The following is a 25,512-nucleotide window of genomic DNA, read 5'->3' on the forward strand; positions in this document are numbered from 1 at the left end:
GCAGGACCCGGCGCTTGGCCTTATTAAATCTCATACAGTTGGCCTCTGCCCATCAATCCAGCCTGTCCAGATCCCTCTGCAGAGCCCTCCTACCCTCCAGCAGATCAACACTCCCACCCAACTTGGTGTCATCTGCAAACTTACTGAGGGAGCACTCAATTCCCTCATCCAGATCATCAATAAAGATATTGAACAAGACCGGCCCCAGAACCGAGCCCTGGGGAACACCGCTTGTGACCGGCCGCCAGCCAGATTTAATACCATTCACCACAACTCTCTGGGCTCAGCCATCTACAAGTGACATCTACAAGTCTTTTAAAAATCTCCACAGATAGTGACTCAACCACTTTCATGGGCAGCTTGTTACGGTGAAGAAATTTTTCCTAATATCTAGTCTAAACCTCCCCTGGTGCAACTTGAGGCCATTTCATCTTGTACTATCGCTTGTTACTTGGGAGAAAAGACCAAGACCCATCTCACCACACCCCGTTTCAGGTAGTTGTAGAAAGCGGTATGGTCTCTCCTCAGCCTTCTCTTCTCCAGACTGAACAACCACAGTTGTATCATCCTCAGAAAACTTGTGCTCTAGTCCCTTCACCAGCTTTGTTGCCCTTCTCTGGACACACTCCAGCACCTCAATGTCCTTCTTCTAGTGAGGGGCCCAAAACTGAACACAGGATTCGAGGTGCAGCCTCACCAGTGCCAAGTACAGGGGTACAACCACTTTCCTAGACCTGCTGGCCACATTGTTTCTGATACAAGCCAGGATGCTATCGGTCTTCTTGGCCACCTGGACACACTTCTGGCTCATGTTTAGCTGGCTGTCAACCAACACTCCCGGGTCCTTTTCTGCCAGGCAGCTTTCCAGCCACTCTTCCCAAGCCCACAGTGTTGTGTGGGGTTGTTATGACTGAAGTGCAGGACCCAGCACTTAGCCTTGTTGAACTTCATACAGTTGGCCTTGGCCCATTGACCCAGCCTATCCAAATCCCTCTGCAGAGCCCTCCTACCCTTGAGCAGATCAACACTCCCACCCAACTTGGTGTCATCTGCAAAGGGATGCACTGAACTGAGGGAGCATTCAATCCGCTCATCCAGATCATTGATAAAGGTATTAAACAGAACTGGCCCCAGTGCTGAGCCCTGGGGAACACCACTTGTCACTGTCTGCCAACTGGATTTAACTCCATTCACCAAAACCCTTTGGATCCAGCCATCCAGACAGTATTTTTACCCAGCAAAGAGTACACCAGTCCATGCCATGAGCAGTCAGTTTCTCCAGAAGTATGGTGTGTCAAAGGCTTTACTGAAGTCCAGGTAGACAAAATCCACAGCCTTTCCCTCATCCACTAAGTGGGTCACCTCATCATAGAAGGAGATTGTGTTGGTCAAACAGGACCTGTCCTTCATAAACCCATGTTGATTGGGCCTGATCACCTGGTTGTCCTTCACATGCCATGTGATGGCACTCAGGATGATCTGCTTCATAACCTTCCCTGACACCAAGGTCAGGCTGACATGCCTGTAGTTCCCTAGATCCTCCTTCTGGTCCTTCTTGTAGATGGACGTCACATTTGCTAACTGCAACTGAACTGGGACCTCCCTGGTTAGCCAGGGCTGCTGATAAATGTAGAAAAGTGTCTCAGTGGGCACTTCCACCAGATCCCTCAATAGCCTGGGGTGGATCTCATTTGGACTCATAGACTTGTGCTGTGTCTAAGTGGTGTAGCAGATCACTAACCAATTCCCCTTGGGCTTCATTCTGCACCCCATCCCTGTCTTACAGCTCAGGGAGCTGGGTACCCAGAGAACAACTGGTCTTACTATTAAAGACTGATGCAAAGAAGACATTAAGTACTTCAGCCTTTTTCTTACCTTTTGTCACTATGTTTCTCCCTGCATCCAATAAATGATGGAGATTCTCCTTAGCTCTCTTTTTGTTGCTAATATATTCTTTATATATAATATATATATTTTTTTATATATATTTATTTATACCTCAGCCTTCTCCATATCCTGGGTAACTAGGTCGTCTCTTTCCTTCTGGAGAGGGCCCACATTTTCCTTAAACTTCCTTTTGTCACCAACATACCTATAGAAGCTTTTCTTGTTGACCTTGATGTCCCTGGCCAGATTTAATTCTATCAGGGCTTTAGCTTTCCTAACCTGATCCTGGCTGCTCAGACAATTTCTCTGTATTCTTCCCAGGATACCTGTCCTTGCTTCCACCCTCTGTGGGCTTCCTTTTGTGCTTGAGTTTATTCAGGAACTCCTTGTTCATCCATGTAGGCCTCCTGGCATTTTTGTCTGACTTCCTCTTTGTTGGGCTGCATTGCTCCTGAGCTTGGAGCAGGTGACCCTTGAATACTAACCAGCTTTCTTGGGCCTCTCTTCCCACCAGGGCTTTGTCCCATGGTACACTACCAAGCAGATCCCTTAAGAGGCCAAAGTGTGTTCTCCTGAAGTCCAGGGTAAGGAGCTTGCTGTGCGCCCTCCTCCCTGCCCTAAGGATCTTGAACTTCACCATTTCATGGTCACTGCAGCCAAGGCTGCCCCTGAGCTTCACATTCTCCACCAGCCCCTCCTTGTTGGTGAGAACCAGGTCCAGCATAGCACCTCTCCTCGTTGGCTCCTCTATCACTTGGTGAAGGAAGTTACCATCAACACATTCCAGGAACCTCCTGGATTGCTTATGCCCTGCTGTGTTGTCCCTCCAACAGATGTCGGGGTGGCTGAAGTCCCCCATGAGGATGAGGGCTTGTGAACTTGAGGCTGCTCCTATCGGTCTATAGAGGGCATCATCTGCTCAGTCTTCCTGGACAGGTGGCCTGCAGCAGACCCCCACTTGTCCCTGTCACCTGTCTCTGCCTTCCCTTTAATCCTGATCCATAAATTCTCTGTCAGCTCCTCATCCATCCCCACGTGGAAATCCATACATTCCAGCTGGTCATTGACATAAAGGGTGACACCCCCTCCTCATCTCCCCTGCCTGTTCTTCCTAAAAAGCCTGTATCCTTCCATTCCAATGCTCCAGTCATAGAAGCCATCCCACCATGTCTCCATGATGCCAATAAGATCATCGCCCTGCAGACATGAACACATCTCTAACTCCTCCTGTTTATTCCCCATGATACATGTGTTTGCACAGAGGCATTTAAGTTGGGCCCCCGATGAAGCTGACTCACTGGCTGGAGTGGCTGGAATTCCTTTGTGCTGCTCTTCAGATGCACTCCTGCTGACCTGTGAATCTTCTCCAGGCTCTGGGCATCTATTGCTGCCACTGGCATTAAACTGGTAGGAGTGGGTTGGACTGAGGTTCCCCTCTCCTTACAACTTTAGTTTAAAGGCTTCTTCACCAGCTTGGCGAGCCTATGACCAAAAATGCTCTTTCCCTTCTCTGACAGATGGACCCCATTCAGCCTCCAGTAGACCTGGTTTCTCAAAGAGAGTCCCATGGTCTAAGTAGCTGAAGCCCTGGCGGTGGCACCAGTCCTGTAACCATTGTTGGATTCACCAGATTTGACTGGCCCTTTCAAACCCCTTCCCTTTGACTGGGAGGACTGATGAAAATCTATAATAGTGTGATATTGATCAAATAGACAAACACTGAATTGATATATATCTACCACATAATTTGTGTAAAGGTAGAAAATGAGGTTCTAATTCATGAAAAGATTTGAAGAAGTAGCAGTTCAGTTCTCCAAAATAAACAAATATTTAATTTTGACTTAGTTCCATAGATAAAAATGTAGAGGACAGTATTTAAACATACGTACCTTTATGTAAGTACCCAAGCCTAGATATCTCCCAGATTTAGGCACATGCTTAAATGTAGGCTTCCTGAAGTTCTTTGCTAAATTGGGACTAGATTTAGTGGCTTGTCAGTGCAGCATTTAAGTATAGTAAGCTTAAGCAACTGTTCTTTGGAATTATCCTTGGGCATATCAGAAAGTAATTTCAGAGATTTTTGGTGGATTACAGTGTTAAATTATAGTAGCTGTTATTTTATTTAGCCTGAGGGCCTTAGTGAAATGAACAGGTTTTGCAGAGAAAAAAATAAAGACACTTAGCATTTGGACTTGACACAATAAAAAACATGTGTAAATTGAAAATATCTACACATTGAATATAAATTGAACAAAAATGACTTAGTGGCTTTCCCAAACAAAAGAAAAACACTCGCTGTGCTGGTCACATTCTGCATGTAAATATGATTTCAAAGATTTGCAGGAATTAAAATTATGTGACAATTTTTTTTTTTTTTATTTCAAAGCTAACTAATAAAACACCTACAAAATACAGTGTAAATTACATTATTTGACATTATAGAAACAGACCATAGGAGGCTAGCAAATTCTAGATCTTTAAATACTGATGTCAGACGCTTGTGGCATCCTGTGTTTGGTGGCTGAGGTTTTTGTCACCCTTACTCTCTTGACTAGAAAAATATGTTGCTTATTTGATTTTATAGGAATATCTCTACATAATGTGAATTAATGTTATAAGGAAAAAAATCTTCAATCTACTCAGCATTCACAGACTTTAAACACCACTTACAATAAGCAGGTGACTCTTGCAAGAATCCGTTATTACCATCATATACCACTTCATTATAGATTTTCATATTTTAAAGTTTGGATACTTTTAAGATTGGACTTCTCATTTCCTCGATTTTTCATGATCACTTTTAGGAAAACATACTTGCATTTATTGTATACATAACATCAGTTAATGTACTGAGATGAGGTTTGTTCATAACTCCTTAGTGTATATATAAGGTAAAGGTATATATGGTAAAAAGAGCTTGTCAGTAGCTTGAGATAGGTACATGGAGAGAGTGAAAGAGAAAAAGGGAAAAAACCAGATAGGACTTAAGTCTGGGTGTTCAGAGGCTTGATTCAAGTTCTTGATTTTCCACCAGGTTTGTGTCTAGCAATACATACAGATGATATCTACATCTCATAGAAAGCTTTGTATTTCTGTTCCTCATATGGAAAGGACTATGCATGATAGTATTTCTCTACCCCATGAGAGTAGTGGGATATTAAAAATTGCAGGGTCTTTGATATCACATAATAAGAGAGAAAGAGAAGACGGATCAAAGGCATAGATACTCTAATGGGACATCTGAAAAATTATTTACAAAAAAGTTAGGACAAAATTTTTGTTAAAGTCAAAGGAAGCACAATCTTACTTTTGGACCTCAGCACCAAAGAAGCTCAAATGTGATATCCAAGATGAAGAAATTACATAGTCTGCATTTCTCAACAGACAGTAAACAAATCAATATTGGTCATAGCCATCAATACCACAGAAGATATATTAAGGTGACAACACACACCTACTAGAACTACAACTACACAAAACAATATTCAGTAACATTCACCTCAGTACTGGTAAGCCAAAGAAACTCTCTGGATTGATCTCTTTACAAAAAATATAAATACGACCCTAAGAAAATGAACCAATGCTAAACATTTGATTAGTATACACAACAAAGGCTGAGAGAGGATATATTTTGGATTTGATACATTTACTCATTTAATAACCATTGCATACTAAATATTCAGTTCTAGAAACAGAAACATGACTGACTTTTCCAAAGACTAGAGTGTGCAGAATCAGAACTCCTAATTACTGGGCAAGAACCCTTTTTATTATTGACAGAGGACTAGGAGTTTTCTAACAAGGGTTTGTGCGCATTCTTTAAGGAGAATTGGCTAGAAGCACTATTCAAAGAGTAAAAAATCTGTTGAGGAAGGCTAAATATGTCAATAAAGATCCTTACTCATTGCTGTTAGAATTGAGAAATACTTCATTAAATGAACAGATGAGAACAACAAAATCAACAATCACAGTTACTTGAACCAATGCAAATATCAAAGTAACAGAAGTGGGTGGCTGAAAACAAGTGATATGATAATGGTTTTATATCTAACATAAAAGCACCATTTTATATATGGACAGCTGAAAAATCAGACCGCTTGCAACTCTGTAGCTAGAATAAAAAATAGTTTCTCTGACTAACAGAAGGGCCACAGTCATTCTGATTAGACAAAAGCATGGAGGTGGTTGGCAAAATTTATTGGCTATACCTGTAACACCTCAGAAACCTGTAGATTCAATACATAAAGATGAAAATTCAACAGCTTAAGTAATGGGTAAGTAAAGAAAAAGAATTGCTTCAATGTCAGCAGAATCTCTGCAGACATCCACATAGCCAAGGTCACTAAAAGAAACTATTACAGACAATAGTGTTGCCAGGATGAAGCCACAACACAATCTGCCAGAAGTGCATCCCAGTAAGAGTTATTAGAAAATCTGCCAGAGAAGGAAGTCAGATGAACCGGAACAACTTTGAAGAGTATTCAAAAACTCCTTACTCGTTACATTACAGCGGCATGAAGTTTTTCATTCTTTGCCTGAAGAAATAGGTGTTAAAATGTTTGAATGCGGACTACCAAGAAAGATACTTAACAACAGGTTTTGGAGGTGCTATTCTGAATATGTGTATTAGTAATGAAAATTCTCATTGTAAACAAGTTGTTTCCACACACTTGTGGAAGATGACTACCCAGCCTTTCTGTTCAGTACAAATTCCATATTGTCTTCCCTGCTTTGCCATTTCCAAATGTTTCAAAAACATTACAGAGAAATCAAGAATTAATAGGGAAAACAAATGCCCAGGTGTCCTGGTTTCAGCCAGGATAGAGCTGGTTTTCCTCACAGAAGCTAGTGTGAGACTGTGTTTTGGATTTGGGATGAGGAACTGTTGATAATGTGCTGATGTTTTGGGTTGTTGCTGAGCCGTCAAGGACAGTCCAGCTTCTTGTGCTGGCCTGCCAGCGAGCAGGCTGGGGGTGCACGGGGAGCTGGGAGGGGACACAGCCGGGACAGCTGACCCAGACTGGCCAAAGAGATATTCCCTACCATACGACGTCATGCCCAGTACATAAACTGGAGTTGGCCAGGGGGGCGGAAATCGCTGCTCGGGGACGGGCTGTCGATCACGGGGTGGTGAGCAATTGCTGTATTGGGCCTCACTTGTTCTTGTACATTCCTTTGTTGGTATTATCATTATTGTTCCCTTCTTTCTTTCTGTCCTGTTAAACCGTGTTTATCTCAACCCACGAGGTTTTTCCTAATTCTCTTCCCCGTCCCACTGCGGGAGGGGGAGTGAGCGAGCGGCTGCGTGGTGCTTAGTTGCCGGCTGGGGCTAAACCACGACAGTCCTTTTTGGCGCCCAACGTGGGGCCCGAGGCTTGAGATAATAACGGTTGCAGGTCACAATATCAGTTTGATTTGCATCATGCTCTCGTCTTTGCTGTACATGTTAAGGATCGGTGTTGGTTTCTGCGGGCTGCTGTACTCTGCAATGATTAGTAATGTCTCGCCTGTGAATTTTGTTTTTAGAGCACTGACCTTGAGCTTAATGTGGTATCATCTGAGCTCTGTACTAAAGCTGTTACTGTATTTTGGCTACAGTCTTGTGGAGACGATTAGCAATTATACTTCTGCCTCTGAAAGGTTTTTTATGGAGGAAATGCAGAATGGTACCTTTGATACCCTCTATCATAACATTTCCTCCTTCATCACAATAATTTTTCAGTATTTTGAACACCCTTGGCTGGTTAAAATACCTCTATTGCTACTTCTGGGGAACATGGTTTCAGTTTTGTCTAAGGTTAGCAAGCAATTTAAGAATATCACCTGGAGATCTGCCCCAAGGCTGGATAGTTATGAATGGCAGGGCGTGTGGAACAGCATGGGCAAATGCCTGGGGCGGTGGGCACCTCCGGTGTTTTGGAGCTTCACTCCCGAACAAGTGCAGAATCCTGATAAACTAGCAGAATATCTGGAAGAAGTATGCTGTCAGCCTGGCAGCTCCAAGGAGACACAAATCATTGCCATGTGCTGGGGCCTGGCCCATGCCTACCGAACCCTATTTAACACTATGCAAAGGGGAGAGGGGCTCTCTGGGTCTGATGGCAATGTGGCAGGCACTGTGACTACTCCAACGTCTGTAGCAGGCACTGTCACTACTCCAACCCCCACGGCGGGCACTGTAGCTACTCAGACTGTTGCAGCTGAACCAGAGAACCAGCCCATCCCGGTATCAGTTGCCCCTGTACAAAAGAAGAAATCTTGGAAGCGGAAGTCAGCTCGTTTAGTAAGGGAGGAGGAAGATCCTGCTAAGAAGGAGCCAGAGGAAGAGAGTGAGGAGGCAGAGTGCTCTGAAGCAGGGCCATCACAAGCACGGAAGAGGGAAGAGAGCGAGTCATCGCTTGAAGAGGAGGAAGAGGAAGAACTTATAAAAGAGACGGTAACTACCCGATCTCTATCCCTGAGTGAATTGCGAGATATGCGAAAGGATTTCAGCCGTCGTCCAGGTGAGCACATTGTCACCTGGCTGCTCCGATGCTGGGATAATGGGGCCAGTAGCCTGGAATTAGAGGGTAGGGAAGCCAAGCAGCTGGGATCCCTTTCTAGGGAAGGGGGCATTGACAAAACAATTGGAAAAGGTGCACAAGTCCTCAGCCTCTGGAGACGACTCCTGTCGGGTGTGAAGGAAAGGTATCCCTTCAAGGAAGATGTTCTATGTCACCCAGGCAAGTGGACCACCATGGAGAAAGGTATCCAGTACCTGAGGGAGCTAGCGGTGCTGGAAGTGATTTATGGTGACTTGGACAATGGACAATCATCCAAAGATCCAGATGAAGTCAATTGCACGCAACCTATGTGGCGGAAGTTTGTACGGAGTGCACCATCATCATATGCCAACTCATTAGCAGTAATGGCCTGGAAGGACGGAGAGAGACCAACGGTGGATGAATTGGCTGGCCAACTCCGGCAATACGAAGAAAGTCTCTCTTCCTCCCTACGGGCCTGCGTCTCTGCTATAGAGAAACTGTCCCGAGAGTTCCGGCAATTCAAAGAGGATATGCCCTACCCTCCACCCATACGGACCAGTGTCTCAGCCATTAGGAGTAAGCGCTCTTCTGTTCAAGAGAGAAGATATAGAGGATACACACCACGAGCCACCCTGTGGTTTCAATTGCGTGACTATGGAGAGGACATGAGGAGGTGGGATGGAAAACCTACCTCGACCCTAGAGGCACGAGTACGCGAGCTGCAAGGAAAAACAATTACAAAAGGGGGTTCAGGTTCCTCGAGGAAAATCGTCGCTCCACTTTCCAGTGGGCAGCTTCCCAGAAAGAATAGAAGAGCTGATCTCACCTCTGATCCTCTTGAAGGGACTTCTGATTCCTATTTACAAGAAGTGGGTAACGAGTACTATGAGCAGGATTAGAGGGGCCCTGCCTCCAGCCAGGCGGAGGAGAGGGACAACCGAGTTTATTGGACTGTGTGGATTAGATGGCCTGGCACATCAGACCCACAGGAATATAAGGCTTTAGTGGACACCGGTGCACAATGTACCCTGATGCCATCAAGCCATATAGGGGCAGAACCCATCTGTATTTCTGGAGTGACAGGGGGATCCCAACAGCTGACTGTGCTGGAGGCTGAAGTGAGCCTAACTGGGAATGAGTGGCAGAAGCACCCCATTGTGACTGGCCCGGAGGCTCCGTGCATCCTGGGCATAGACTACCTCAGCAGAGGGTATTTCAAGGACCCAAAAGGGTACCGGTGGGCTTTTGGTATAGCTGCCTTGGAGACGGAAGAAATTAAACAGCTGTCCACCTTGCCTGGTCTCTCAGAGGACCCTTCTGTGGTGGGGTTGCTCAGGGTCAAAGAACAACAGGTGCCGATCGCTACCACAACAGTGCACCGGCGGCAATATCGCACCAAGAGAGACTCCCTGATCCCCATCCATGAGCTGATTCGTCGGCTGGAGAGCCAAGGAGTGATCAGCAAGACTCACTCACCCTTCAACAGCCCCATATGGCCAGTGCGAAAGTCTAATGGAGAGTGGAGACTGACAGTAGACTATCGTAGCCTGAATGAAGTCACGCCGCCACTGAGCGCTGCCGTGCCAGACATGCTAGAACTTCAATATGAACTGGAGTCAAAGGCAGCCAAGTGGTACGCCACCATTGATATTGCTAACGCGTTTTTCTCGATCCCTTTGGCGGCAGAGTGCAGGCCACAGTTTGCTTTCACTTGGAAAGGTGTCCAATACACCTGGAATCGACTTCCCCAGGGGTGGAAACACAGCCCTACCATTTGCCATGGGCTGATACAAACTGCACTGGAACAGGGTGAAGCTCCAGAGCATCTGCAATACATTGATGACATCATCGTATGGGGCAACACAGCAGAAGAAGTTTTCGAGAAAGGGAAGAAAATAATTCAAGTCCTTCTGAAAGCTGGTTTTGCTATAAAGCAAAGTAAAGTCAAGGGACCTGCACAAGAGATCCAGTTTTTAGGAATAAAATGGCAAGATGGACGTCGACAGATCCCAACGGATGTGATCAACAAAATAACAGCTATGTCTCCACCAACTAGCAAAAAAGAAACACAAGCATTACTGGGCGTTGTGGGTTTCTGGAGAATGCATATTCCAAATTACAGTCTGATTGTAAGCCCTCTTTATCAAGTGACCCGGAAGAAGAACGATTTTAAATGGGGCCCTGAGCAACGACAAGCCTTCGAACAAATCAAACAGGAGATAGTTCATGCCGTAGCCCTCGGGCCAGTACGGGCAGGACAAGATGTTAAAAATGTGCTCTACACGGCAGCTGGGGAGAATGGCCCTACCTGGAGTCTCTGGCAGAAGGCACCAGGAGAGACTCGAGGTCGACCTCTAGGGTTTTGGAGTCGAGGATATAGGGGATCTGAGTCCCGCTATACTCCAACTGAAAAGGAGATATTGGCGGCATATGAAGGAGTTCGAGCTGCCTCAGAAGTGGTTGGTACTGAAGCACAGCTCCTCCTGGCACCCCGACTGCCGGTGCTGGGCTGGATGTTCAAAGGGAGGGTCCCCTCTACGCATCATGCGACTGATGCTACGTGGAGTAAGTGGGTTGCGCTTATTACACAGCGGGCTCGAATAGGAAATCTTAATCGCCCGGGAATCTTGGAAGTGATCATGGACTGGCCAGAAGGCAAAGATTTTGGAATATCACCGGAAGAGGAGGTGGCGCGTGCTGAAGAGGCTCCACCATATAATGAACTGCCAGAGAACGAAAGGCAATATGCCCTGTTTACTGATGGGTCCTGTCGTATTGTAGGCAAACATCGAAGGTGGAAAGCTGCTGTATGGAGCCCTATACGACGAGTTGCAGAAGTGGCTGAAGGACAAGGTGAATCAAGTCAGTTTGCGGAGGTGAAAGCCATCCAGCTGGCTTTAGATATTGCTGAACGAGAAAAATGGCCAGTACTCTATCTTTATACTGACTCATGGATGGTAGCAAATGCTCTATGGGGGTGGCTGCAGCAATGGAAGCAGAGCAACTGGCAACGCAGAGGCAAGCCCATCTGGGCTGCTGAATTGTGGCAAGATATTGCTGCCCGACTAGAGAATCTTGTCATAAAAGTACGTCACGTAGATGCTCACGTACCCAAGAGTCGGGCCACGGAAGAACATCAAAACAACCATCAGGTGGATCAGGCTGCTAAGATTGAAGTGGCTCAGGTGGATCTGGACTGGCAACATAAGGGTGAATTATTTATAGCTGGGTGGGCCCATGACACCTCAGGCCATCAGGGAAGAGATGCAACATATAGATGGGCTCGGGATCGAGGGGTGGACCTGACCATGGATGCTATTGCACAGGTTATCCATGAATGTGAAACGTGTGCTGCGATCAAACAAGCCAAGCGGTTAAAGCCTCTCTGGTATGAAGGACGATGGTTGAAATATAAATATGGGGAGGCCTGGCAGATTGACTATATCACACTTCCACAAACTCGCCAAGGCAAGCGCTATGTGCTTACCATGGTGGAAGCAACCACCGGATGGCTGGAAACATACCCTGTGCCCCATGCCACCGCCCGGAACACTATCCTGGGCCTTGAAAAGCAAGTCTTATGGCGACATGGCACCCCCGAAAGAATTGAGTCAGACAATGGGACTCATTTCCGAAACAACCTCATAGACACCTGGGCCAAAGAGCACGGCATTGAGTGGGTGTATCATATCCCCTATCATGCACCAGCTTCCGGAAAAATTGAACGATACAACGGACTGTTAAAGACTACACTGAGAGCAATGGGTGATGGGACATTCAAAAATTGGGATAAACATTTAGCCAAAGCCACCTGGTTAGTCAACACTAGGGGATCTACTAATAGAGCCGGCCCTGCCCAATCAAAACTTCTACGTACTGTAGAAGGGGATAAAGTCCCTGTGGTGCATGTGAGAAACATGCTGGGGAAGACAGTCTGGGTTACTCCTGCATTAGGAAAAGGCAAACCCATTCGTGGGATTGCCTTTGCCCAGGGACCTGGGTGCACTTGGTGGGTAATGCGGAAGGATGGGGAAGTCCGATGTGTACCTCAAGGAGACTTGATTTTGGGTGAAAACAGTCAATGATTTGAATTGTATTATGTTAATTGTTCAGAATGACATTACTACTATGGCTGCTATCTACCATATCAATGGTATTATAGTAAGAATCACCCAGACTGATGAAGAATGAGCTTCACTGAAACCAAGCAACGTGCAGCAGTGATGAAACCAGAACTGGCTTCAGCAGCTTGCGCCCAACAAATCCCTCGAGATCGACATCTTCGACCTGGAGATCATGGACATGGACCGTGCCAGATGACAATCCAACACCACATACCATCTCCCCTGCCCTGAGAGACTGCTATGATGGATGAAGCTCAGAGTCATGGACTGACTGAACTCCATAGACATTTTAAGTGATGGCCCATGGACTAAGAGAGTGATATCTGTGTGTATATATTAAAGGACAGGAAGAGTAATAATGAATAATTGGAATGTATTGAAAAGTATAGGACCTGGGCATGACGTAAATGGTATGGAATAAGGGGTGGATACTGTCCTGGTTTCAGCCAGGATAGAGCTGGTTTTCCTCACAGAAGCTAGTGTGAGACTGTGTTTTGGATTTGGGATGAGGAACTGTTGATAATGTGCTGATGTTTTGGGTTGTTGCTGAGCCGTCAAGGACAGTCCAGCTTCTTGTGCTGGCCTGCCAGCGAGCAGGCTGGGGGTGCACGGGGAGCTGGGAGGGGACACAGCCGGGACAGCTGACCCAGACTGGCCAAAGAGATATTCCCTACCATACGACGTCATGCCCAGTACATAAACTGGAGTTGGCCAGGGGGGCGGAAATCGCTGCTCGGGGACGGGCTGTCGATCACGGGGTGGTGAGCAATTGCTGTATTGGGCCTCACTTGTTCTTGTACATTCCTTTGTTGGTATTATCATTATTGTTCCCTTCTTTCTTTCTGTCCTGTTAAACCGTGTTTATCTCAACCCACGAGGTTTTTCCTAATTCTCTTCCCCGTCCCACTGCGGGAGGGGGAGTGAGCGAGCGGCTGCGTGGTGCTTAGTTGCCGGCTGGGGCTAAACCACGACACCAGGGCTCACTGGTTATTTCCACATTTTGCAAGTGTTTAATGCAAAATCACTCTATATCAGATCTATGTATAAGCTAATTCAGTATATTTTTTTAAAAAAGCCAAAAGTGTATCCTTAGGGGAAAAAGCAGAAGAAAAGGAACATATTTAAGGAAAAGAAAAGGAACATATTTAAGGAAAATCCTCTCTTGCCTCTAAGATCTAGTTTTAATTGTTCTGTAACAAGTAATAATATAAACTATTTTGAGAATGGTGACAATGGTGCTGTAAAAATGCAGCTTAAACTAAAAATGTTGGCTTTCTAGTATTATTTTTGAATGGATATCTAAACTTCTTAAAGGTTCCTCCCAGGTGCTTCTGAAAAGACAGACTTTTTGTCAGAGAAATGTGGTTCCCCTTTAAATAATATTTAGCCATTCAAAACCATAATCACCTTTATTGGTGAGATAGCTGACATATCAAGAGAGGTATTTCCTGCACAAGTAGAAAAGAATTGTTTGTACGTGTACTGCAGTACAACATCCTAGCAAACCTCCTCTAGAAATCTGTGTTCAACTTGTTGCAGAACAGAAACAGAGAAGAGATTCTTGGAGGGAGGTTGGGCGGTACCGATGGCAAGGGGAACAAAGAGCCTACGACATAAAAAGGGAATACAACAATTTGGCTTGTGTAGACAAGCAAACTAACATCTTAAAAGAGAGATGACTGCCATCTCTAAGCTCATGACACAGTGGCATATAGTCCTGGTGAGAAAAGAAGTTTCGAAACTAACAAGTAACATTGGTATAAAAAGGCAAAGATAAACTGGCTCTGAATAATTTTAGGTAAGAAATCAGAAGAACGTTCCTAATAATTTGAATCCTGGAACAGTCTTCCATAGAAATGCTGAAGCAGAAAATACCCCAATAAAATTAACTCTGAAAGCCTTTTTAAGATCTGTCAATAGAGGGATATGAATTTAACCATTTATGAAATTTATGAGTTGGAAACTTGCTGCTTGCAGTCCCATTGTGTGAGACAAAACTACTTGACTTGGAAAGTCCCTTTGCTTCGATGTTCATATACAGTCAATATAAACGCAACTCTAATGTCCCTAGTTAATGCAGCTCTTACAAAACCATGTGATAGGGGTTTTTCTTTCTTCCAATGTTAGAATACTTACAAGTATATCTTATTTTCTATTGCTCTGATTTTTACAGCAAAGCTCAACAGAGTAGGAACTTAAGTGTTCAGCTTCTTTTTATGCTAATATGATTGCCCCAACATGCAAGGATTTCTAAAAGAGAATGTTTTTTAGTAGAAAGAAAAATAGAAGTATGTGATAACAAGAAGTAATGTGGGACCTGAGAATCTTGTGAGACTTTTTAGCTGTTCCTTACACATTTGCCTCACACAAGGAATTATTTTTCACTTGAAATTTAAAATAAACATATTGTCCCACTACATTCTCATATTTATGGTACTAAAATACTCTGGGCCTTATCCTACAGTTCATATAAGTTAATGAAAACTATAGAACAGCTCTACACAAACCAAATTCCCTTGAAAAGACAATATTTATGTAGCTGATCATGATTTTCAATGCAACATGCAAAGGCATCATCCCCAATGTTACAGTGAAATTCCTTCTCATTCTCAAGACCATATGCCCTAGTACGTTGTAAACAGCAATAAAGTTCCTGACTGTTGTGCACCTGTATGAACACACTGAAAGCTCATAACCCAAGGAAGCTGCTTATAACAATTTGAAGTATTGAGGGCCAGAAATGTCAATAAAGAAAACAAATTCATGATTGTTTTTTAAACATCAGAAGGTTCTGGCTCAAAAGTTTAAAGGAAGAGTTATAGTGAGTAATTTCTTACAATTTCAAACCAACTGTGATCTCAAAGAAAAAAGATTGACTCATTCAAAGTCACATGGTTCTGACATTGTTTATTGTTTCTCAAAAAACTTAACTGGATTACAAGGTGGCTGCCTGACCAACCTAGTGGCCTTCTACGATGGAGTGACCACATCAGTGGACAAGGGAAGAGCTATGGGTGTCGTCTGTCTGGATTTCTGTAAGGCCTTTGACACAGTCCCTCACAACATCTTTCTCTCTACATTGGAGAGATATGGATTTGATGGGCAGACTGTTTGGTGGATGGTCACATCCAGAGGGTAGTGGTCAACGGCTCAGTGTCCTGATGGAGACTGGTGGTGAGTGATGTCCCTCAGATTACATATTGGGACCAATACTGTTTAACGTCTTCATCAATGACATAGTGGGATCGAGTGCACCCTCAGCAAGTCTGCAGATGACATCAAGCTGAGTGGTGTGGTTGACACGCCTGAGGGATAGGATGCCATCCAGAGGGACCTGGACAAGCTCGAGAATTGAGCCCATGTCAGACTCATAAGCTTCAACAAGGCCAAGTGCAGCATCCTGCACCTGCTTCAGGGAACCCCCAGTATCGGTACAGGCTGGGTGATGAAGGCATTGAGAGCAGCCATGCCAAGATGGACTTGGGGGTCCTGATGGATGAAAAGCTGGACATGCGCTGCAATGTGCACTCACAGACCAGAAAGCCTGGGCCACATTAAAAGAAGAGCGTCCAGCAGGTGAAGGGAGGTGATTCTGCCCCTCTACTCTGCTCCGGTGAGACCCCACCTGGAGTCCTGCATCCAGCTCTGGAACCGTCAGTACAGGAAAGACATGGACCTGTTGGAGCGGGTCCAGAGAGCCACAAAAATGATCAGAGGGCTGGAGCAGCTCTCCTATGAGGACAGCCTGAGAGAGCTGGGGTTGTTCAGCCTGGAGAAGAGAAGGCTCCGAGGAGCCCTGATTGCAGCCTTCCAGTACTTAGAGAGCCTTATAAGAAAGGTGGGGACAAACATTTTAGCAGAGCCCGTTGTGACAGGACAAGGAGTAATGGTTTTAAATGAAAAATGAGTATATTTAGACTAGATAAAAGGAAGAAATTTTTGACAATGAGGGTGGTGAGGCACTGGCACATGTTGCCTAGAGAAGTGGCAGACACCCCATCCCTGGAAACATTCAAGGTCAGGTTGGACGGGGCTCTGAGCAACCTGCTCTAGTTGAAGATGTCCCTGGTCATTGCAGGGTGGTTGGCCTAGATGACCTTTAAAGGTCCCTTCCAAGCCAAACTATTCTATGATTCTATAAAAAGTTGTTGTCACTGCTGACATTGTTAGAAGTAGTCAGACCAGTTTCAGAAGAGAGCAGGAAAAGAAAGAAACAAATAAATAAAACAAGTGAGAAAGCTCCCACAGGTATTCATCTGTCCCAGATGCCTGGGGAATACACCTTCCTGAAATACACACAAGGCAGGATATGGACATTAGATGGCAAACTCATCTGACGATATCTTATCTAAGTTCTTTAGAACCGTGGTTGAATTTAAAAAAAATCACACTAAATTTTTCATCACTCCTAAAATGTGGAAATTCCCCTATCAGGAAGAATTTGTGTTGTTTTTTTTTTCTCAAGATAGATAATGTCATTATTCTATTACTCTGACATTCTACAGCTACTTGTACCACTGCAATGGGGATGTAAAACTACCGTTATTCTGATTAGACAGTGTCTTACATGCCACTTTGTGGGACGTAAGATTATAAAGCTTTTCTTCTTTTTCCATTATCAGGCAGTTGAACAGAAAACATTACTGACTGACCTTTATATTAATGAGGCTAAATAAAAACACAGATGGCTTCTACTAAGTGAAGGAACTGAAAGTAATGATGTGCTATCTTAAGCCACTGTCCTGCAAAATCAGGGAGCAGGATAAACAGCAATCTGATTATTCTAGCTGAGTAAGAAACCTCAAATAAACACATCTTCTCCCCATTTGAATCCTTGTCTGCACTAAAAAATTGACTCATTTTAAAGAATGGTTGTCAAGAGTAAGTCCTCTTGAAGCAATACTTTAGTTTTTTTCTACACAAAACAGTGACTTAGCACCATTTTGGAAAATGCTCTCGAGGCATAACATTTTAGGAAAAAATAGGGTAACAGATTGAGTCCAAGGACCCAGAGGTGTGAAATTAAATTTCAAGTGTAGGCTTTTCAATGGCTCAAAGAATGATAAAACAGGAGCAAGGAAGAATCCTCATGTGACTTGTCTCATGTGTCTTTCCCTAGCCAATCATATTTGCATTCTAAATTAACCAGAGCAACCTGAAAATATTGTAGTCTGATATATTATTTCTTTTATACATGAAATTTGCAAAAAAACAACAGAATGTTCGTCTATATTTATGAAGGTTTCATAGGTTCAGATAGTTCCATTTAGAAATTATCAGTTAATCAATATTTAACAATAAAAAATAAAATTAAAATAATACATAAAGAGTAAATATATTTTGTTTTGCTTATAAATTCTCATGTATACAAAATGGTTGAAAATTTACTTTACATCCAAATTGCATCTGGTTATTACTGGTATTTAGCTGCAATAATATAAAAAAAACCCACAACTTTTTCCCTTAACCCAGAATTTTGACATTTAAAATAGTCAATCCTTATATTATACATACAGATTCATTCAGTCACATCTTGGTTAATCCTGTAATTAATAAAATCACAAAAATGAAAGCCTAAATTATCCTCTTAATAAGGAACTGTTTTTGCAAAATTTTCAGTAGTTTTACCCCTTACTGGGTGTGTTTGTGTTGGTTTTGTGTGTAGTTCTGTACTTGTCATTAAAGTTGTTTCTTCTGTTAGATCTCACCTTTTACAGTGCTGAAAAATGCTCTGGAAAAAGATCTATTTAAATGGAACACAATTTATGGCAAGAGAACTATGTTTTTTTCAAGATGCCTGAAACCTCAGCCTGTTGAGAGACTGCTGAAACTCCACTGAACTTTTGCATTGGTGGATGGACTTCCAACCATTTCAATACCGAGGATTCAAAGAAATTATTAAACTGAAAAATTCTAGTAATTGCAAAATACTAGTTTATTCCTTAGGACTGTTCTATATAATTTCTTTCTTTAAGACTTAGTCCAAACTAGTTTTAAAATGCTTCAGGTGACAGGGCTCTTTCCATTTGCAAAGACTGATAAATCTTCATTGGAACATTTTTCCTGATACCCTAATTGATCTTTTTTTCGCTTCATCCAGTTGGCTTGTTTGTACACCCTGGAGATATGGTAAATAATTTCTTTCCCTGCTTCTCCAGGTACCATTCAAATATTAATAAATAGTTGCAGGTTCTATTTAGTCAAATTTAGTTAATTTTTTTTTAATCTTGCTACACACCCATGGATTCAACATCACATTTCTCTTCTTTATCAACAAAACAGAGCATCCATCAAGATACTGAATGCAAAAGTGGCAGCTGAGGAACATTTCAGGGGTGGGTGGGGAACATCAAAGATTGCTGGTACTAAATAAATAGCTCTGTTGTGCTTGTCATTGGGATGGAGAAAGTCTTTTATGTAGGTTGCTATTAGGGAGAATGTGCTGCTTGTGCCCAGTGAGATGAATGCAACAAGTTGCATCTCCCCTGAATGTTCAGCTGCTGTAGACAACAATAGTTTCCAAATAAGTCTTTGCTTTGGATCATTTTCCTGATGCTCTTTAAAGAGAGGTTAGCTGAAAATTTTCTTCTGATCTCTGATTTGTTCATAATTTAATTTAATAAGTTGTCACTACCCAAAATGGTTCTAGATGATGTAAGGTGATAATTTCTGGAGGCAATTCCTCTCTATGCTGTTCTTTTATACACTCTTGAAAACCATCACTCTTTCTGATGAGCTGACAGTGACCCCTCCCACTGCACACATTTGGACAACAGATCTCAAAATGTCAAGCCTTATCCATGCCTACATAATAAAGGACTGGTCAAGTAATCATGGGGAATGAGAACTGCTTCCTGTTACTGTTGATCAAGGAGGCAGCAGTGCTATGTTGCACTTGTCAGATTAATCATGTTCTCATTTTGGCTAATATTCCTAGAAACCCTCTATCATTTGCAGAGCTTCCTATTGAAATCTATAGAGGGAAAGAAAAAAGAGAAAAGACATAGCTGTTTCATCAGAAGTCTGAAATAATTTATGCTGCTATAGCGATTTACCAGCATTGATCTCTGTGTAGAAATCCACCTTACATCAGTAGAAAAGGAACGAGGATAAAACATGGTCCATGAAATTGTTTTTCACTTGAGAGTTTCTCAGACAGAATAAGATGCAGATTGTGCTGTGAACTTCTTTTTAACCATAATACATAACCCTTTGAAACAAGAAGGACATGACATGTAAAGCAAAGAACTTTTTGCAGAGGTGGGGAGGAAAATAGCAAAAGCCCACAGAGCCATGGTAAATGAGAGATACAAATTTAACTCACTTTTCAGAGACAAGTATGTGTGGATATAGTAAAATTTCATCCATTGTCTTTGCATTTGCAATAGATACATATGTCTGGCTACCAGGTTATTTGCTACAGAAATTCTGTGTTCTGTTGTTGTTTGAACCCTCTAAATATGTTTACCCTCTGGAAGACAGTATCTTTGACTTAAAAGGAAATTGAACTATGCTGGGTAATTTTATAACTATCTTCCTTGCATTAGGGAAAGAAAACTGCATAGAGGAACATTCAAGTAGTCCTGCTATCTTCTATGATGCTACTGGAATAACTAAGCAAGCAGAATTTGGGGGCTGTTAATTTTAGCAGATATTCTCAAGAATATTGTTCCACCTGATACAACAATTTAGCTGAAACAATAGTGACATAATTGACAAAATTGCATAATAATTACAGTGCTCTAAAGTGAGCTATATTAAGGTATGACTCATCACTCAATACATAAGAAGGTACAGAACTACGTCAAATCCAGCAGTGCAGTGCAGTATAGTGTAGCTGCAGCCAAAAATGAGATTTAAATTCAGCAATCTTTTGTTAATAAGTGGGGGAGAGGAGGCGAATTAATGCAAAGTGTGACTATGAATTTTGTTTTACTGTAATGAATTAAATTTTAAAAGTGACAAGGAATAATTGTACAATTACAATTAAGATTTACATCTTTTTTAGAAAAATATTTAATACGTTTTATTATTTGAACCTCATACTTCCTCTGGCAATACTTGTAATAGTTTGCGTCATTGAAAAGGGAGAACTATTCACTCAGTTGAGGAAATGATTGGTGAAGTGGAAAAGCAATGATGGAATTTTCTGAGATAATTACATTTTTTTATTAGAATACTTTATCAATGATCATTTTGAAAGAAAAGCTGCACAGTGTAACAATCAAGCATAAAACACATAATTTCCCATGAAGCATTTTGAATTGTTTCTTATAATAGAATTCGATTGAAAACAATTCTTTTAAAAACTGCAAAAGCTAAATATATGCATCTTGGACAAAACTGTATTGAAAATTTCTTCCTTGAATAAGCCTTATTTATTATGCAAAAGACATATATACCTTCTATCATTTTCCTATCTGTTAATACTTTCCTTGATAATAAACATAGTCCCCATTAAAGATACTATTCAAAAGCACAATTATTCAACATCATTAGTAAAGTTACCATGCTAAGCTTTTTCTATCAAGAAGTGTGATAGTTTGTACTCACCAGGTGTAAAATTATACCGAGCAGAAAACCCGATAGATTCCAGCTCACCATCAGCAAAAAATTTAATCCATAGGAATCTGCCACTGGATTTTATCATAGGTGGATTTTGCTGTCCACAGAAACGTCCAATGATTGGGGAAAAGCCAAAAGGTCCATCTCGTACTTCAATATGGTCAAATTTACACTCCCAAGAAGGCTCTATGGAATATTTTTCATCAAAGTGTAGTTCAATGCATTGTCTAGGGGCAGCTAGAGATGAAAAGAAAATTATCTTATTATTTTCTAAACCTAGACCCTTCAAACCTAAAACAAAATTAAGGAAAATAAAATATATCAATTTTGTATACGTCTTATAATGTTGCTTAAAAAAGATTTTGAAAATAAGTACGTCTATATTTCTATAGATTTTACACCATCAGCTTACTTGTCTATTCTTTCCCTTTAAAAAAGTGCTCATGACAGCAGTTCTTAGCAAAACTAAGAGAGATACCTATGATGTAAAGCAAAATACAGTTTAGGAAATATTGGTTCAAACACAAAATCTTTCTAAGAAATATGCATTTGGAAAACCAATGTTTCCTTATATTTGGTGGGGGAAATGTTAATCAGAATACTTTTTTACCTAGTGCTCACAAAGATGAAGAAATAACTGATCAGAACGGTGCTACAATAAGAAGGAGAAATTCTATTCCTATATGTATTGCAGTCAATGACAAGCTTGAGTGTAATTGCTTATACTCAGAATTACTTATCATCTCATTTCAAACATAAGGGCAAATGTAGTGAATTCTCACTTAAAAACTAAATAAGGATGAAACAAAATTAACATCTAACTAAAGAGCAAACAATATTCTATGAAAACCCTGAAGAAACATTATAGCAGTCACTTAATTAGACATAAAACCCCAAGTTTATTCATAGATACTAAGGTTAGTGGTAGTCAGAATGATCTCTAATAGAAATATTCCCTCACATCTCCTGCATAAAGCAAAATAGTTACTGGTTGAATAGTATTTTCTGTTATTTCTCTATTCTTAAGAAAATAGTATTTTCTTAAAAGGAGGAAAAAAAAATCATGGCTTTATCTACAAATTTTAACAGATTCAGCATCCCTGGGGTGTGTTGTTCCTATGCTTAATCCTGTCCATAGAAAGAAATGTATGCCTTCAATGTCTAGATAATGTTGTGATACAACCTTTTGCTGACAAAGCCTTCTGCTAAGACAAGGGTTTGTTGTGTCTCTGCCTGCTGTGCCTCTCATGGGATCGCGTCCTACACTTTACACATATTAGAAGAGGTTGAAATTGCTATGAGCTTTGCCCGAGTTACATTCTTTTCACATGAAAACATGCAGGATCAAACTCCAAGCCGAGTGCATAAGCTTAACATGGAAACTGCTGCCACTCCAGCAGTCACTATCCCTCCATTTCTTTCCTCAGGAATAGTAGGAAAAAGTAGCAGCATGACCAGAACCTAGATCTTGTATGTATTTTGAAATGTTTTAAATGGAAGCTTTTGGGATGAGCTCATTACTCACATAAGAAGGGAGATTATTTAAAATGAACTAAATAAGAAGACATTAGGTAAATCTTACAATCTTTACATAAAAGCACACAATGAGATCCCATTTAAAACTATTTCATGTAAATACAGCCTCATTTTATAAGAAGCATTGAAGAAGTTAATAAAACATGTTATTTGAGAAGAAAGATTATTTTAATAGATTTACTTCAATGTTAATATAATTGGGTGATTGATATTTATTGAAATATTTAATTTAATGTAAGAAAGAAACCTTATCTATTGTTTTCAGTTTGAAGAAATTCACATTTGCAGAAGTTCTTACTATTGGCTTGTTGTTATTTGTACTAATTCACAGGAAATTTGTGATCTTTGTGCCCATACAAATGCAACAGTAAAATCAAAACCTAAAACTTTACATATAATTGCACCAAATTCACAGTCCATGGAAAAGAAACTACTTTGAAAGCATGAAAAAGATTTACAAAATTAAAATCAGATAATAAAGCTCCTAATGAAGATCTTATTACCCTTGGTGAGGTTTGAAGATGAAAGTAGATCTTTTAAATCATACTAGAAGACTGAATAACTGGAAAACATCATTGATTAATTTTATTCAGATATTTCTACACTTGACTTCACATATTTATAACAAATATTCATTTAAGCTTAACTGAGCAATACTAGGGCAGAAGAGAGCAATCAGCACCTTTCAATCTGGGATCCTATTTTGTATGCTCTTATTCCATTTAAAGAAATTTGTTGAGAACTACTCATCATTCACATAGAGACTGCAGAGTCAGGTATCAGAAACTCCATCCTGATAATGCTTTAGGTACCACCTAAAGCTTTATTGTAATGTTTTAATGTTGCAAACTATATATGAAGAAGAATTCTGCTACTATTGTTAGTGTGAGACAGCATCATACCACAATGTACGGCTACTCTACAATCTGCAGCAACAAGGAGATACCTGTTCCAAAAATGGTTTTATGCCATTTCAGTGATAGGACGAGAGGAAATGGCCTCAAGTTGCACCAGGGGAGGTTTAGACTGGATATCTGGAAAAATTTCTTTACTGAGAGAGTGTTCAAGCATTGGAACAGGCTGCTCAAGGAGGTGGTGGAGTCACCATTACTGGAGGTGTTCAAAAAACATGTGGACGTGGCACTTCTGGACACGGTTTAGTGGGCATGGTGGTGTTGGGTTGATGGTTGGACTTGATGATCTTAAAGGTCTTTTCCAACCTTAATGATTCTGTGATTCTGTGATTAACATGACACATCGGTCCTTTATAAACTTCCTGTGTTAGGCTTCCATTGTTCTGTTTCATACTAAGAAGAGGCTTACAAGTGCTGGGCCATAGTTAAACCCTTAACAGGTCTTCTCTGAATCTAGGACTCATGTAACATATGATGAGCATGAGGCACTCTCTGAGTTATATCTCAATCATTTGATATGATTTTTGGTGTTGAAAAGGAGCCCTAAAACCAATTATAGCCTCAGTACAATATAAAAGGAGTCTTTGTGGGTAAAAGAGAATCAGGCCTACAGTTACATGTGAGATCTATTGACTTAGTGAAAGCACCGCCTAAGAAAAAGCTGCACAAATTCTACAACCTCCATGTAGCTCTCTGAATCTCATACTGCAAACTAGTTTTACGGTGAGAATATTGCTGTAGTTTACTCTTCTCTGCAATCAGCAGAGACTGAGCACATCCATTATGTGCTTTTAAATGCACTTATTTGCTTCATCTTGTATAATATTTAGAGTTAAAGGTTAAATGTTTTGTTTGCAATAATCTACCTAAGAAACAAAATTACTGAAGTCTTCATGGAAATGACCATAAGGGATGAAAACCTGCAATTCAAACTCCCAACTTTAACTTCCTTTTAACGAAAAAGGTTTCATTTCAAACTTATTCTCTGGCTTTAGCAAAGGGTTTCTTTGCCAAACGCAAGCTAAAACAAGCACATATTGTATAAATACACATCTTGTGCCACAACCTTTGCAACAAAGTGTGTGCAAATGTGTCACAATAAAACTTATAGAAATACAGTGAGAACAAGTCCAGAATAATGACTAATAACGTATGTATAGCTACAGAAAAACAAAATAAAACAAAACCCCAGAATATGCAATTCTTCCAGATTGGATTGGAATCTGGCCATCTAATCAGAAAAGGAGGGATGGAGCGGTCATTTCTGGTATCCTTATCTATGAGCTACCAGCCTCTTCAGGGATATACGTGTTTGACGTGCACATCTTCCAGTGTGGCCTTATCCATGGGCCACAATGCCTTCAGAGATATACTTGCTCCAGCATGCCCTTACCCACAGCCATAATCCCTTCAAAATTAAATCTGCTCCAGCATGGCCTTACCCATGGCTGCAGTCCCTCCAGGGGAGTACCTGCTCTGTCATGGGCTTATCCATTGCCACATGCTTTGAAGTGCTCCAGCATGACCTCATGCACAGCCCCTGATGCTTTGAGGTGTACCTGCTGCAACATGGATTTATCCACAGCCACAGATACTTCAAGGTGGACCTTCTCCAGCATGGACTTCTCCTTGGACCACAGTCCCTTCAGGGGTATACCTGCTGTGGCACAGACCTAAGCACAGCCACAGGTGCTTCAAGATGTACCTGCTCTCACATCAGCCACAGGTGCTTCAAGATGTACCTGCTCTCACATGAGCTTATCCACGGCCACAGACACTTCAGGGTGTCTGTGGACCCATCCACAGGTCACAGTCCTTTTGGCTCGAGTTCACACTGGAGTTCCAACCTGTCCAGTACAGCAGCATGGAAACAGCAGCAATGCCCCAGCCATCTGCCAGCCCAGGCGCATCACCATTGCTATTATCAAAATGTTCCCAGGCACAGCAGAGCAAGGTGATAAG

At 41.7% G+C, this 25,512-nt stretch overlaps 1 protein-coding gene across 3 annotated transcripts in view; it reads right to left on the reverse strand.

Annotated features, from left to right (window-relative positions):
• The window catches only part of NETO1 (neuropilin and tolloid like 1), a gene marked incomplete at its 3' end in the record, with an annotated part of 82,803 nt that overhangs the window by 45,787 nt on the left and 11,504 nt on the right, over window positions 1-25,512 (reverse strand). For all 3 annotated transcript variants that reach the window (XM_081996954.1, XM_081996953.1, XM_081996955.1), the window contains exon 4: window positions 21,089-21,337. In XM_081996954.1, coding sequence (XP_081853080.1) covers window positions 21,089-21,337 — 249 coding nt within the window. The remainder of the gene's footprint in view (window positions 1-21,088; window positions 21,338-25,512) is intronic.

This window comes from Phaethon aethereus (genome assembly GCF_964289735.1).
Source record: "Phaethon aethereus genome assembly, chromosome: 2".
NCBI classification, from domain to species: domain Eukaryota; kingdom Metazoa; phylum Chordata; class Aves; order Phaethontiformes; family Phaethontidae; genus Phaethon; species Phaethon aethereus.